At 42.4% G+C, this 16,859-nt stretch overlaps 1 protein-coding gene across 13 annotated transcripts in view; it reads left to right on the top strand.

Moving 5' to 3' along the window:
- The window catches only part of IQSEC1 (IQ motif and Sec7 domain ArfGEF 1), a 492,992-nt gene that overhangs the window by 456,056 nt on the left and 20,077 nt on the right, over positions 1–16,859 (top strand). For all 13 annotated transcript variants that reach the window (XM_078661440.1, XM_078661441.1, XM_078661442.1 and 10 more), the window contains 2 exons: positions 2,900–3,061; positions 13,636–13,812. In XM_078661440.1, coding sequence (XP_078517566.1) covers positions 2,900–3,061; positions 13,636–13,812 — 339 coding nt within the window. The remainder of the gene's footprint in view (positions 1–2,899; positions 3,062–13,635; positions 13,813–16,859) is intronic.

Raw genomic sequence — 16,859 nt, 5'->3', positions numbered from 1 at the left:
AATGGGAAGCTGGTCAGTATTGACACTTGTTCAGAAGCTGTGATAGGAAGGAGCGTTCTTAATGAATTGCATGCAGATCCAGCCGGTCTGTGCCTGCCGAGGTAAAGTATTATTAGCATACCACTTTGCAAGACCACTTTTCTCTTGGCAGACCTTGAGATTGTGATGGTCCCCAGGATCTCCTTCAATTTGTTTAGAGTGCCAGTATCCAATTCTAGAGGGCTGCTTACTACCTGCTCATCTGTTGCCCAGTCCATAGCCATGGGCGTAGAGGGGTTCATTTTAGAGTTTAGGGCTGCCTTATTCGTGCCTCTCTCTCCAACCTCGTGGGTTACAGAGCAGTGAATGTGTAGCTTCAAGAGTAAAATAGCACTGGGAACACTTCCAGTGTGATGAATGGATAAAACGGATAGAAGTTGGCAGGACCATTTGAGAGATGCTGTATCATGGATCTCAGTCATCGTTTTCACCATAAGTGAACTAGCATCACGTCAAATCGCTAGATAGCAAGGGTTTTAGAACCTAGAGTTAATAGTCTCAGAGGACTGCTCTGTGAAAAAAGGAGCGTGCAAACACTTATTGGCCTGCCATACACCCTTATATTTTAACATGGTGAGTCTTTAATTGCAAATGCCAGGCACACGCCGTGGGCTGAAGCCCTCACTCATCTGCAACATGTTCACAGGATTGGTCATATCTACATAAAGTAAAGGGACAATGACATGTAGTGAAGGGGCAGTAATCTCTTGCGAATGCCAGCAGTGCCCAACTGTATTCTCTTGTAAAAGAAATTGCCTTTGATCCTCTGCACCAGGGAGTCCAAAGTGAATAGCAAGGACAGGGAAGTGAAACCTCCTCCTGTGCCAGCGGGATCTATCAGACCGTACATCTTCCAGGGAGTGGCAGCCTGGGGCCTCTTGTATCTGGGACCAGGCTGTCCCCTCCAGTCTTTCACCATGCACATTCCTTGGTCTCCAGCTGGGCTCAGATCCTCCTCCGCTAAATGGTATTAGGACAAGCAGAGAGGTAGCAACCTCCTTGTGTTTTCAGTTTGGAGATTCACACAAACAAGTTGAAAAGTAAACATTGCCAAGGACTGAGATTACTGTGATCTACAGGACAACCACAACAAAACTGAGATTACTCATCTAGGTTCTTGGAGAAAGCTTTTAATTGAAATTCTCATGATGATTTGCTTCTCTTTTCCACTAAATCCGCTCATGCACCATGAGGTGCAGCTCTTCAATAACAGTGATTCCACAGTGTGGACATGTCAGACATGATACCCACAACTGATAGACTGATCTTACACTCTCACAGGAAATTTCAGGCCACCAGGGCTTGTTGGAAATATCACAAGAAAGCACATGCATATGAATCCTTACCCCAAGACCTTAGTAACATTGTTTATAAGGTCACAGAATGAATCTACTTACATTTATTACAGCTATGCATGTAGGTTTCTAGTCAGGTAAGATGGACTTCTACTAAGTATGCTTGCCTTTATGCAAATGTACCCTCTAAAAAAGGCGGATAAAACTCCTGCCAATTTTTGTTAGATGTTTATCATCTGCAAAAGTCTGAATAGTTCTTTATGCTTTTGCCAATCTTCACAGTAACATGTTGTGAAAATACATTTTAAACTCTAAGGAACTGTCGTCAACAGATTGACGGACAAATGCAATTTACATGTTCAAGGTTGTTGGTGAACAGGCATGGTCAACGATTTGTCAATATGTTTTCATGCTCTTCAAAATCATTCTAGGCAGTTATAACTTTGAAATGAGACTTCCTTTAGTTCTATCTTCAACATCAAGAATATTTTGTTTTGCCTTTGTATACACTTTAAATAGGGCAGGCGGGACATTTCGCAAACACCAAATGCTAAATCAAGGCCTACGTTTTACTTACCAAATTATTACAAATTGCTTCATCCTTAAACTCAACTTTTATGTAGAATTTTCTGTGCACAGTGGTTGTGTGTTACTATTTTGACATTCCTGATTTCCCCTCCGTAAATAAATTCCCTGTTCACTGTAACAAACTTTCATGCCAGCAAGTGAATGTTTTGTTCATAAATCATCCAATGCCTCTCCTCTCAGGCACCGCCGCATTGCCTGACTCTTCAGCAGCACCTCTAAAATAGACCTCCCTGCTTTGGAATTGCTAGAGTTATACCTAAACAATAGGCTCCTACCATCCTCTTGTTGCTTAGGTGCGTTATCTTCATGTAAGTTGTAAGGTACTTCTCTTCCAATAATTTACCGTCTTCTGTAGACAGGTTTTCCATCAAAGCCCTTGACAGAAATGCCAAAATTAAATTTTACTTGATTTTTCGCTTTCATTGTCTTTTCCTTTCTTTGCTTTACATCTCATTCCTATCTTACCTTTCCTACCCAAATGATATTGAACCTTTCATGTTTCACCTACACTCCCATCTCCTGGCGCCAGTCCAGCTCATTGCTGCACACCAGACCGATGTTTAACTTCCTGGGACCACCCTTCAGGTCTGTCCAAGGCCCTACGAGCACAGCCATCCTCCCAGACCTTTATCACAACATCCATTTAAGTCATTTAGTATCCATGCACCAAGTGACTGAAGCATCCTTCAACTGCAGTAACCATCCCCCTGAACACTTATTAAACGGTTTATGAAAAACTTCACCTTCCAGACTGAAGGCACTGATGTTTATCCCTCACTACTGCTTTGTGACTCCAGGTTCTAATTCCCTTAACATATGCAGTTTCTCGACTGTGAAGTTCCTGAACTGTGTAATGTACTCTACTACAAATGGAACATAGGTACATAATTTATATTAACAAGGCTATGGCAAAGAAATAGAAAGCAATGTAATACAAATACTAAATTAAAAGGCGTGTTTTCCTGTTCATTTATTAGATTATCCCAATGCTATCCGCCTCACGTCAGCCATCCCTGGAGCAGACATCAAAGTCCTCATAAACTTCAATGCACCCAATCCGCAAGACAGAAAGAAGTTCACAGATGACTTGCGAGAATCCATTGCAGAGGTTCAGGAAATGGAAAAATACAGAATAGAGTGTAAGTACAAAGGTACATATAGCATGCCACTTTTGAGTTGATTGTGGTTCATGCAAGCCATTTCACAAACGCCTTCTCCTGTTTAAACATCACATACCTTGCTCTGTATGCCTTCAATGATATACTGAGAGGAACAGTAGATCTGAAATGCTTTTTTCTGAGCTTGTATTTTTTGATCCCTTTGTTAATCTACGTTTGATTACATTTTTAAATGCAAACTGTGCGAATCCTTGTTGAATATTTCATTTCTTTTTCATTTCCAAATCTATTTTTATTTGTGTATAATACATAATGAATAACTAATTAATATGGTCGTATCGTGCTTTTCGCCTTTCTGATGTCATCATAAACCACCAGGCCGGTTTGCAGGTGTCACCAGAAGCCCGCGATGGCAATATATGATCTTATTACACGTCATTATTTATGATTTTTTTTTAAATATTATATCTTGATTTTGGTGCACTGAATATGAAAACAATGTTTTTTTTTGAGATACTGGATTATACAGTTTGTTTGACTTTAGTAAAGAGATGAGAAAAGTATTTCATTGTGTTTTGTTTTTTTAAATTTAGTTTTAGATTAAGTTGATTTTGCTTTATTAAAAAACAAATTTGGGCTATTAAAATACTATATTGCGGAAGCTACTTCCAGCAAGGTAGAGCTAGCAATGTTCAGCTTTCGTGAATAGACTGTTGAATAAACTACATGAAGTGGTTATGCTCGGAGATGTTTGAGGCTACTTCTCCAGTGGTACACTAACAAACAGCCGTAATTTCAGAGGCTGCCGCTATATTGTACCTTCCATGAAAACCACCCAAACATATTGTGTATATACAGATACATACACACACAAATATATAAATGCTTCAATAGCAGACTTTGATCAAGTTCTAAAAGTTAATTTCTAAAACCAATACATTTCCTTTTTCAATGAAATAAACAAACCAAAATATATATAACCAGCAATAATTTCTTGTACATATGTCAGCAATTGGAAAAGCAGACTGGCGATAGTGTGTCTTCACTGTTTATTATCACGTGATTATGGTGGACGCCACCAGGGGGTGGTGTCAACATCACTGCATTAATCTATAAAATAGCATAATGATTTGAAACATGTTGCAGCGTGACCAAGGGCTTTTGGCCCGAAACGCGTCGCTGGTTCTGTTGTTTTAAAATAAATTACCATCTTGCTGACTCTGCTGGTCCGGTCCTCATTCTTTGCTGGCGTGGAGGCGGTGTCTGCGAGCGCAGAGCGAGCTGAGGAGGAGCTCTGTCTTCATATGCTGACGGAAGTCGATTTGCTTCCGTAACGGACCCCTTCGTCGCAAGCTGATAGCTGTTTCAAATCAACTCTTTTGGCTCTCGTGTGGGAATTACAGCAGCTGTCCCCGGATGCACTGAGACCCGGCCGCTCTGGTTTTGGCGGTTTGAGCAGCCCCGAGGATTCGCGTCGGAGGACGTGGGACGCGGAGCAGTTCCTGCCATTTACCAACGGTGAGAGCGTTTCAAATGCAATGCCATCCGGTGACGAAGTAATTGAGCAGCGGTAGTAAAACGAGACTTATGTGTGCTCGTCATCACTAATTATTGAAAACAACGGAACCGTTTGCAACATGAACGAAAATGAAATTGACAAACAGCGGGAAGAAGCTGCCTTGTCACTTTTTGTTACCACTAACACAACCTCCAATCGCAGCAAAGAACAGACGCAAAGCGATCATGGCAATTCACAAACGAAAGATCTAAAACATTTGTTTAAAGAGCTAGTGAAATTACGCAAAGCTGAGTGCACAAAATGGTGGGAACACAAATCCCTCAGCAAATATGAGGAAGTGGGTCGGGTTCCCCGAGGCCTGAGAATCTTACTGGCCCCCAGTTTTGATAACCCGGACCCAGCCATGTTGCAAAAGTGGGGGGAAAGCAACTTGGCAGCATCGATGAATTTAGTATGTATATTAATAGAATTTGCTGTCAGTGATCGTGCTAAATTGTTGGAACGGATAAAAATACTAGAACTGGAAATTGATGCTTGCCACAATGCGGTGGAAACAAAAAAACTCACGGATAATATGAATGAGCAACTTCACAAACATGAAGAAAAAATAAAGGCTCGCAAAGCATCAAAGTTTACTCGTGATGCAGATGACTATCGCTTGGGCAGGATTTTTACATTCTCCAGGAAATATAACACAGCCAAAAGACAGGCATATACGAACAAGAAGAACGCATTTGCATCCAAATCCAATAACGAAATGACAGCTACTAACTCTGACCCAACGACATCTAGTACCTCTTGTGCAGATGGAATGGCACATCAAACTGATTCATCGGTCACGAGTGCATCCAGCTTAGAATCTTTGTCATCAGGTTCAGCTAGCTCTGATTTAAACTTAATTGGACTGGAAACACTAAATCTCCAGCAGGAAATGGATTTTGTAGTGGAGGAGAGACTCCAAACCCTGAGATCGTGGCAACACAATCCACAAACAAACAAAGGAGAAACAAACGTAGGAAGGAACAACGGCGCAGAAGGAAGCAGCGCCGGTGTGCAAACACAGCAACAACAAAAGAAAAAGAAAAAAACATGGGGGAAACGACGATAAGCGATAACACGATCATCAATCTTTCGAATGTTGTCCTTGATAAAGCCGAGGAGCAACTACTTACATTGGGACTGAATTATTCACCAATACAAAACTTCAACTACACCATGACTAGAGTTGATCTCTTCTGCTTTATTAGAAAATTAAAATTGAAAAAACATTTTGCTTTACAATCAGCCAAAGATTTCGATGGGCAAAATGATGACACAAGAGCAAATGAATCTGGAGGGCCAGTACCGTTATTGGCATCTGACACACATGTCTTTCTTGATGCCAACGATTTACTTAGCTCTAATAATGATACAGAATTTGACTCTATAGACACGACCCAGAATCGCTTAAGACAAGTCCCCATCCTTCCCAAAGGAGCTGGTTTGAGTCCTTTCCACAGTAAATCAAAATTCGTACCGTTAATGCCAAAAGATGCAATTGACATTTTTCATGACTGCGTCACAAATGACATCAAGAAACTGTATACCCAAACCAACAACAAACGACGCAAAAAGGAGACTTACAGAAAAATTGCCTATGAAAAGTTAATGAAGAAACTTGACAACAACCCTGATATAGTGATCAAGAAATCGGACAAGGGGGGTAACCTGGTGATTTGGCCTAAAAAAGATTACATCGCAGAAGCCATGCGCCAACTTGATGACCCCCTTTGCTATGCCAAAAGTACACAAAAAGAATACGAAAAAGCAACATCTCAGCTGTACAAGTCTTTAGGCCAATGGAAAAGGGAAGGACTTATATCATCTGAAGAATACAAATTTATGAATGTCAATTTTCCCATCTTGCCTTCCCTTTACCTCATTACGAAGGTACACAAGGCCGTGCAACCACTTCCAGGCAGGCCAATTGTGTCTGCCATTGGCAGTGCAGGGGAGAAAGTTGGAGAGTACATTGACTTTTTCCTCCAAGACTTTGTCAAACAACTCCCCAGTTTTATCCGTGATACCAGTGATTTCTTAACCAAAATAGCTGGAATAGTATGGGAGAGTGACATGTGGCTTATATCGCTTGATGTTGAATCGCTGTACACCAGCATAGATCACGCTAAAGGTTTATCAGCTGTACAACACTACCTTTCTAGCAGACCCATCCAATACTATGAACACAATAAGGTGATTGTAGGCCTTATAGAATGGTGCCTTAACAATAATTTCTTTTCCTTCGGTAAGGAGATCTACAGGCAACTAGGGGGTGTAGCGATGGGGGCCTGCTTCTCTCCCAGCTATGCGTGCTTGCACGTTGGTTGGTGGGAGGAGCAGGTCCTCAGAGTACGCCACAAAGCATGGATGGAGAGTCATGTTAGGTGTTTTTTAAGGTACATTGATGATGTCTTCATCGTCTGGAAGGGTAGCAAAGAAGAAGCACTGTCGTTTATTCATGATATCAACGGCAATGCGCTGAATCTTAACTTTACGGCCCACATCCAGAAAAATCGCATTCAATTTTTGGATGTTGAGGTATATGTCTCCAATGGAATTCTTAACACTACCCTTCACCGGAAACAAACTGCAGGCAATGCTACATTGCATGCAACCAGTATGCATCCCAGGCATACAATCTCTGGAATCCCCTATGGGGAAATCCTCAGGTTAAAGAGAATTTGCAGTTCCCCCTCTGACTTTGATGACTGCTTAGCAGAACTTCTGGGCAGATTGAGAGCTAGAGGGTATTCTGAGCGGATATTAAATGCAGCGGTTACTAAATCCCTTTCGAGATCTAGGGAGAGTCTTTTTCCAGAGTTTACCTCTACAACTGAACCATCTGTGAACACAGCATCCCAAATAGAGTGCCCACGTCTCATTACTACTTTCAGTAGGGAAGATAGGAAGATCAGGTCTATACTGAACAAACATTGGCCGGTTGTTCTCAGTGACCACATTCTAAATACCAGATTACCCTCCTCACCCACTGTTACCTTTAGACGGGCCAAAACCACGGGTAACTACTTGGATAAAGCTGCGCCTGAACTTAAAACCAAAATTCCATGGCTACGCCCGAATATGGGATTCTTTAAATGTTCCAGTTGTAGGGCCTGCAAGTTCGGGGTTTCCACCACCCACTATTCTACCCCGTTTAGCACAGTTGCCAAGACCATCAATGGCAACTTTAATTGCAAAACTGATCATGCCGTGTATGTTCTGGCGTGCACCTGTGGGCTTAGATATGTTGGCAGCACTAAGCTCCAGGTGCACGTCCGAATATTACAGCACTTGCGGGCTATCCTCCATAGTGATCCTACTTACCCGGTCGCCCGACATTTTAAGCGGGTTCACAATAAGGATTTGAACTGCCTCAACTACTTTGTGATTGGAGCAGTACCCAGATCTAGAAGAGGAGGTGACCGTGAGGCAGAACTCAGGAAATTAGAATCTAGATTCATATTGGAACTCGACAGCCGTTGGCCAAACGGGCTTAACAATATTGAGGAAATGCATCATTTTCTGTAATTGCATATTAATATCGGTTGCTTCAAAAAAAAAAAACCCTCTTCTTCCCCCTTCTTTTCCCCTTAACAATAATATATGTGCTTCTAGTTAGGTTCCCTATTAGAAGCACCGTGCGTTGGGGGTATTCCTTGTCTCATGATCTGCTTTTACAACTAGTGAAATTTAGATCAATATTCACTCATGGTGACGTATATGATGCACTTTATTATATAACATGATCTATATCCAATTTTTAAATATACTCATACAATTCTATTCCAGGACTTATTGAAAGAATTTTAGATAATCACTTATATGACAATTTTTAGAGTGTATAGTGATTGAAATATGAAGATATAATTTGAGAGTTTGTATATATTGACATTGTGCTGAACATCTACATATATGGAATAATTAAGGGGAGATACATAGAATAGATACATATATTTGTATATATAGGGCAGATCTGAACTTGTATCTGCATGTGTGTGTGTATGTATGTTCGCACATATATCTTCATATGTGTGTGTGTGTATATATGTACATAGATGTAGATATTGGGGTTAAAATTGGGGGTGATTTTCTGTATGTGATTTTTATAACAGTGGGGTTTTCTTTGAGATAATCTTATGTTGTTGTTGGTAGGTTGTGGGGGTGGGCATGTAAAGGTGGTGTGGGTGTGTATATATATGAAATATGGTCTAATTTATACATATTGTCATTTTTAGCTTCTTGGACAACAATGTCATAACTTACCTGGAACACTTTAAGAGAACTTAGCATAAAACAGGATTGTTTGATGAATTTAATCTTGCTTTTCATTGGTTATTGCACATTTGCACATTACTGTTCTAATGGTAGTGTAGTATATTCCCGCAACTCTTTTGCACTTCATTTCATCTTTATCACTTATGCACTTTCTAAACTATGCACTTTATAAACTTTCGCTGCTACATATAAGAATTGGCATATTTGCACAGGATTGGTATACATGTCATTTGAACTTCTAATTGATAACAGAAATTGCTTTTTAATGCTTTTTAATACCTTTTACTTATAAATTGTATTAGCTGTTAGAGTTAGTATATATCCTGGATTTAACCAGCAATAATTTCTTGTACATATGTCAGCAATTGGAAAAGCAGACTGGCGATAGTGTGTCTTCACTGTTTATTATCACGTGATTATGGTGGACGCCACCAGGGGGTGGTGTCAACATCACTGCATTAATCTATAAAATAGCATAATGATTTGAAACATGTTGCAGCGTGACCAAGGGCTTTTGGCCCGAAACGCGTCGCTGGTTCTGTTGTTTTAAAATAAATTACCATCTTGCTGACTCTGCTGGTCCGGTCCTCATTCTTTGCTGGCGTGGAGGCGGTGTCTGCGAGCGCAGAGCGAGCTGAGGAGGAGCTCTGTCTTCATATATATATATATATATATATATATATATATATATATATATATATATATATATATATATATATATATAGTGATGACGCTCGTATTGATTGATCATCACTATCTCATTCTTCAATAGGTGACACAGTGAGAAACTAATTAATTGACAACCGGATCATTTGTTACGGTCCACAGACATTTTTAACGTATTACTTTCAACTATTAGGATTGAAAAAGAGTTCAAGATAGCAACACAAAACATTGCATTTCTCAAACAGTGAATATTCTTTATCCGCATGCGTGCGGGCGGAATTCCGCTCGTACGCTGGGATTTACTCATTCCCATGTTTCATGACGAGCTGGGCTCGTCATGAGCGTGCGAGGAGGCTACCTCATGACGAGCCCAGCTCGTCATGAGCGTCGAAGGGGTTATAAAGCGATAAAGCTCATGGTGATAAAGACGAAGGGCGTTCCAAACTTGGTGAATCATTCAGAAGTGTCAATTAATGCCGTAACCCAAGAGGAACCACACACACAATTTATACCTAAAGGACTCACCCTAAGAAGATAGTACCCTCCAGTGACCAGGCCTAAAACGTTTGGAAAAAATTGTAAAACAAAAGCAATCTGTGACTAGCATATAAACACCCTCTACAGCATTAGACACTAAAGTTGACAGTAATAATGCCATCCCTGAGACTCCTGTTTTCCCCAGTGAACAAGATGGGCAGCGCTGTCTGCTTCTTCCTCTTTTGGTTTACATGTAGACCTGGGACACTAGCTTTCACGTTCTGTGACGCTGTGCTATCCATGCTAGCTCATCAGTTAGACGTGGAACATGCTCCTACTTCACCCAGAAGAGCCCCGCAGGCCTTCCCTTCTCTCTTACAGGCTTGGGGATCAATATGCAAAGCTATTCAACACATTAGACAGATCTTACAGTCTCGGGCTCCTTACAAAAAGCCTCCCCTTAGACTGCAGGGGAGATATAAGCTCTGGTGTTAGGCATCAGTTCCTGAGGCAACAGAGAACTTTGACCTCAGCAACTATTATGATACCATGGGCTGTAGAGGACTTGCAGGCTTAGGCCTCTGATAGTATACCTCGGTTTGTGCGGATTTTACAGGCTTGGGCCCCATGCCTTAGTGCTGTGCATGGGTCTTAGTACTTTAGTTGGCAGTTATCAAATTAGACTTTTACAACAATCTCATAAACCATAACTCCGAGCTATTCCTCAGGTTACAGAGCTGCAGCTCAGGGAGAAGTGCTATTCTGAGGTTCCATGGATCTTACAGAAGCCCCATGCATATAGCTGTGCATACCTAAGAGGCTCTTACCACAAAAATGAAACCCTGTGGTTAGAAAATAACATAGACTGTGGCCTCAACAATGTCCCTTCTTTTATATGGAGATGAAAATGCCCATGCACTTCAGGATACCGCAATGAGACATTTGTTCTTATAAATTCCTAATCCCACAGTTATCCCTGTGTTTAGTGTCATTGGGGTGCAGGTAGAATGCAGCTAGCAGTTTTGCATCATTCCACCAATACATTTATATATTGTTATTTTATTTAATGTAATCTTTCTACATTTATGATTTCTTCTCACTACATTGTGAGTGCATTATAGATGTGTTCCAATGCAATAACAATTGTTTTGAGGACCTCATTTCCTTGATGCATGGGTTCAGTGAAAAAAACACAAGATCCCACTGGAATTTTTAGGCCTCTGAAAAGGTTGACTCGCTCAGTAGCTGGATTCTCTGAAGACACGTTTCCAGTTAAACCCAAAACAGAAAAGCTATAGTGTCCATAACTCATGTGGGTTACTTGTATCTCTATTATCTGCTTGTAAATTAAGAACTGGCAGTGGGTGCACAAATTCAAATCAAATCAGGTGTTTGTTTAGTGCGACTACTCATCCGTAAGGGTCTCAAGGCGCGGGGGGAGGTGGGGGTGAGGGGGGGGTGGGTTTTGCAGGTTCCAGTCCATCAAGAAGGGGGTCTGTCGAAGAGCCAGGTTTTGAGGTTTCTTGCGAAGATGGGGAGCCATGTTATCCGTCTGAGGTGGAATGGAAGGTCATTCCAGGCACTGGCTGTGTGGAAGGAGAGGGAGTGGCCTCCCGATCTGGTCTTTCTGGTGCGGGGGACCACGGCGTAGGAGAGCTGGGCTGATCGTAGGGTCCTTTGGGGTGCGTGGAATTTGAGTCGGCTGTTCAGGTATGCTGGTCCGGTGTCGCGGAGGGCCTTGTGAGCGTGGGTTAGCATCTTGAAGGTGACTCTCGCTTCGATGGGGAGCCAGTGGAGTGTGCGCAGGTGCTGGGAGATGTGCCAGTGGCTTGGCAGGTTGAGGACCAGTCTTGCGGCGGCGTTTTTGATGTTCTGTAGCTTGCGGGTGAGGTTTTTGTTTATTCCGGCATAGTGTGTTGCCGTAGTCGAGCCTGCTGGCGACCAGGGCGTGAGTGACGGTCTTTCTGTGTTTGAGGGGGATCCATTTGAAGCTCTTACGTAGGAGGCGCAGGGTGTGGAAGCAGGAGGACGAGACGGAGTTGATCTGGCAGTCCATTTTGAGCTCTGAGTCCAGGATGATTCCCAGGTTGCGTACGTGGTCCGTGGGGGTGGGCAGGCTTCTGAGGGTGGGGGTCACCAGGTGTCGTTCCAGGCGTCTGGGTTTGGACCCATGATGAGTACTTCAGTTTTGTTTGTGTTTAGTTGTAGGCAGCTGTTTTTCATCCATTTGGCGACGGTTTCCATGCCTTCTCGAAAGTTGTGTCTGACGGTGTTGGGGTCGTTGGATAGGGAGAGGAGGAGTTGGGTGTGGTGTCCGTATGACACAATGTTGAGTCCGTAGGTTCTGACGAAGGGGGCGAGCGGAGCCATGTAGACTTTGAAGAGCGTAGGGCTGAGGGAGGACCCCTGGGGGACTCTACAGGTGGTAGGTGTAGGGTCTGAGAGGAAAGTGGGAGTATGAAGCCCTCAAAACAAATACAGTCTTTTGGCGTCATTTATTATGCTGTTCATCCTGTGGTTTAATTGTGGTGTCCCAGTCCATTTACTTCCCACCAAAATGTAACCTAAGTACTAGGGCTGTGTAGGTCAGACCATTACTAGCGATTTGGTGGTTATTATGATGGAAACAAAGCAATAAAATAAGAGAAAAAAGCAGGTCTGTGTATGGAAACCATAAGTAGAGACTCGTGGTAATTTGAGGTTGGGCTACAACAGTTTTATTTAATATTATTGTTATGCCTCAGACAAGATTAAAAACAGACCAAAATGTGACTAACCCTCAAAGAACTCTCTTTATGTTTCTACACAGTATGTATATGTATATGTATAGAATACAACTCCAATCCACTTTCTATGTTGATTATGTAAAAAGAAAGACAGGCAGCAGCTCAGTTTCGTTGCAGAGTGTTCAATAAAAAAAAAAAAAACAGCAAATTCATCCCGGTGCGTTTTGGAGCGCACAGCTCGAGAGAGAGAGAGAGAGAGAGAGAGAGAGAGAGAGAGAGAGAGTGAGAGAGAGAGAGAGAGAGAGAGAGAGAGAGAGAGAGAGAGAGAGAGAGAAAAAAAAAGAAAAGAAGAGAAGAGATATATATATATATATATATATATATATATATATATCTCTCCCCAAGGAGCTGTGCGCTCCAAAACGCACCGGGATGAATTTGCTGCTTTTTTTTATTGAACACTCTGCAACGAAACTGAGCTGCTGCCTGTCTTTCTTTTTACATAATCAACATAGAAAGTGGATTGGAGTTGTATTCTATACATATATATATATATATATATTCATTTAAAATGTCTGGTAGTGGAAACCTTTGCCATTCCTTTAGTTTGAGGTGATCACTAGTTTAGATACAATGAATAACAGGATTCATACGTGATGGGCGGCTGATCCTTTCAAGGACGTGTGCAATGACACCATTACTCAAGCTGTCAGAAAGATCAGTGCCCCATGCTGAACATCTCCTGGTAGTCACAGGTAATTATTGGGTCATTCTGAATGCCTAGTGTAATCATTCCACTGTGTCTACCACCTAAACTGCTCTTTGTTAGTGCTGTACATTTTCATTGTAATATAATTAACTGTGGATATGCACCTTCACTCCCTTTGCTCCAGCTGAGCTAGAGAAACAGAAGGGAGTGGTGCGCCCCAGTATGTCGCAGTGTTCCAGTCTGAAGAAGGAGTCTGGCAATGGCACACTAAACAGGGCCTGTCTGGATGACAGCTACGCGTCGAGTGAGGGGCTCAAACGCAGCGCCTTGAGTAGCTCCCTCAGAGACCTTTCTGATGCTGGTAAGAAGCTTGCTGCTTTTCCCCATGCTCCTTGTGCCAGCCCACATGTCATACATGTTACCACATTTGTGAGTTGTGCAGCTTGTAAAACCATCTCCTAGTCATGTTTGGCTGCTATTTGATTTGGATCCCTTTTTCCCGTTACCCTTTGAGTAGCTTCAGCTTGCAATCTAGCTTCTAAAATCAATAAAAGGTAGAGCTGAATGACATTGATAACAATCTGTATGTATGTGTAGAGGGTGTTTAGAGGAACCTATCACAAATGCTCTCTCTGTGTTGAATTCAGTGTACCTCTGTATCATATTTTGATGAATGAAATTGAGTGAATCCCTTCTAAATTTCTAATTTCATAGAATAGATTTCCAATATGCTGTGTGACTGATACCTTCTCATTGCTTGACTTGCCCAGCAGGTCCTAGTCACTGATGGTGTTGACATTTGTAAAACTCCATTGCTAGAGCAAAATGTAAAAGCCGGCCTTCTCTGCAATAATGTCCCCAGGCCTTGTTTATGTTGTTCTGGCAATCTTTGCTGTTGTTGTGACAGTTGGTTATATACATCATATTTCTTTTAAAAAAGAATATGGAACAGCATTGTAGGTTTTGGTGGTGGTACATTTTTATTAATACATGCCACTTTAATTTCTGTTGTGACTGGAGCATGTTTGCAATAAAATGCAGGCAGGTCTTAGTATATATTAGCATATACCTAGAGGACTTTTTGTCATTACTCACAAGAGTGTAATAATAATCTTCTGTGAGAATCAAGGGATTCTACAGAGCATTTGCACACTGTTTGCTCCAATTCAGTTAATAGTGATTACTGTACCATTCAAGAGAAATACTGTGTCTAATATACCATTTTGATAGTATTAAACAATAATTGATGGCTCTTCCTTTTAGTATGGCAGAGGAAGCTATAGACGTGACACAGTAGAAAAACTCTGCTATGTTCAATATGTAGGTATAAATAACAGTTGTTTAATCAATTGTGTGCACATTCTGTATAAACCATCTAATTTTATCCAGTCATACCCATCTACCCCATAAGTATCCTTCACCCTCACTCTCTGAAAGACAGTTTTTTAAAATGTCCCATTTCCATTTTTCAAAAGGTTTAGTATAGGGTAAAGTGTACAATTTATTGCACTTTTGACCAAATGTATAACTCAATTCATACCACTCATATCTCTGAAAAATTTCATTCCTATCTATTTTACATTGCCATACGGTTACACTTGTAACCCCATCAGTGGAGAATTAGGTAATAAGAACTCCTTGTTATCATGATAACCTTGGACATTTCAACACAATGTGCTTGTGGTAGAATTTTAAAAGTGGTTTACTTATAGTCAGAATTCCAACCTCTTTGCAGACTTGCATATTTTTCCATGAGTTCAGTAAACTCCGCTTAATATTTAACGCCTTAGCTGCGGCTGTTATTTCGGCGCAGTGCTGGGCGTTCCAAAGAGTGGGCAGGCCCGCGTCGGCCGCTGAACGTTCGCAGCACCAGCCAGGTAGTGCTCCGAACGTTCAGCGGCCGACGGCAGCAGCTATGAGGTTAAAAGATGGTTTGTGCCCAGTCAAAGTTCTGGGAATATTTTGTTTGATCTAGTTGCGCCGTGCAACTACTGTGGGACATTTAATAAAATAAATGACAATTTATAAATCGCGGCTAATCACCCAATAGTGTATTCAGGCACACGCAGGTCCAGGAGGCTTACTCGAACAGCCTGGTCTTGAGGGCCCTTCGGAATTCTGTAAGTGAGATGATGGGTTGGGGGTGTCTCAGGAGGCTGTTCCAGGTCTTTGCTGCTTTGTGGCAGAAGGAGCATGCTCCACTTATGCTTCGGTAGATGCATGGAGTATGGGCAAGTGAAAGGGAGGTGGAGCGTAGTCTTCTTGATGGTTGGTGGAAGTTCAGACAGTGGTTAATGTATGCTCGTCCTTGGTTGTGTATAGCCTTGTGTGCGTTGGTCAGCAGACTGAATTTGCATGTCTTCTGTACGGGGAGCCAATGGAGTTGCCTGAAGTTGGGTGTGATGTGGGTTCGTCAAGAAGGCCGAGGATGTCTGTCTGCGGCGTCCTGTATGGTCTGAAGTCTCTGTAGGTGGTATGCAGTGATTGCTATGCAGAGGACGTAGTCCTGTTGATGAGGGCCTGTGCCACGGTGCTTTTCGTGTGTAGGGTTACCCACTTGAATATCTATATAGCATGCACAGAGTGAGGAAGCAGGTGAAGGAGACAGCGCTGATCAGTGATATCACGGGGAGCTGGTTGTCAATGATGATTCAGAGGTTTCTGGCGTGGTCATAGGGAGGGTGTATGGGTCCTAGGTCTGATGGCCACCAGGAGACGTTCCATGTGTTGCTGCTGTTGCCAAAGATCAGTACGTCCGTCTTGTCTGTGTTCAGCTGCAGGCAGTTGTTCTTCCTTCAGTCTGCAACGCTCGTCATGCATCTGTAGAAGTTGGTTCTGGTGGTGGTGGGGTCGTCAGTGAGCGAGAGGATTAGTTGGGTGCTGTTTGAGTAGGAAAATATGTTGAGGCCGTGGTATCCGATGACGTTGGCCAGCTGGGTTAAATATGCGCAGGAGAGTGTGGGGCTGAGGGATAAACCCTTGGGTACTCCGCAGGTGATCTCCTTGGGTTCAGAGCTGAAAGGTGGGAGGTGGATCCTCTGGGTTTTTCTGGTGAGGAAGGAGGTGATCCATCTAAGCATGTCCCCCTGGATTCCGATGTGGTGGAGTCTTTCGTTCAGCGTGTGGTGGGATACGGTGTTGAAGGCTGCCAGGCGGTTGAGTAGAAACAATGCTGCTGTTTCTCCTCGGTCGAGGGGGGTTTGGATGTTGTCAGTGGCTGTGATCAGGACGGTTTTGGTGTTTGCTGCAGAATCTGAATTGGGAGGCATTGAGCAGCTGGTTCTGCTCCATGTGTGTCATGAGATGATTGTTGATGATCTTTTCCAGTACCTTTGTGGGAGCAGGGAGATTGGCCAGTAGCTTTTGAGTTAGCTGGGGTTGGCGGAGGTTTTTTTCAGTAGTGGTCTG

Source organism: Lissotriton helveticus, chromosome 9 (assembly GCF_964261635.1).
Source record: "Lissotriton helveticus chromosome 9, aLisHel1.1, whole genome shotgun sequence".
NCBI lineage: Eukaryota > Metazoa > Chordata > Amphibia > Caudata > Salamandridae > Lissotriton > Lissotriton helveticus.
The sequence above is the reverse complement of the archived record's forward strand: the minus strand, read 5'-3'. Positions and strand labels throughout refer to the sequence as shown.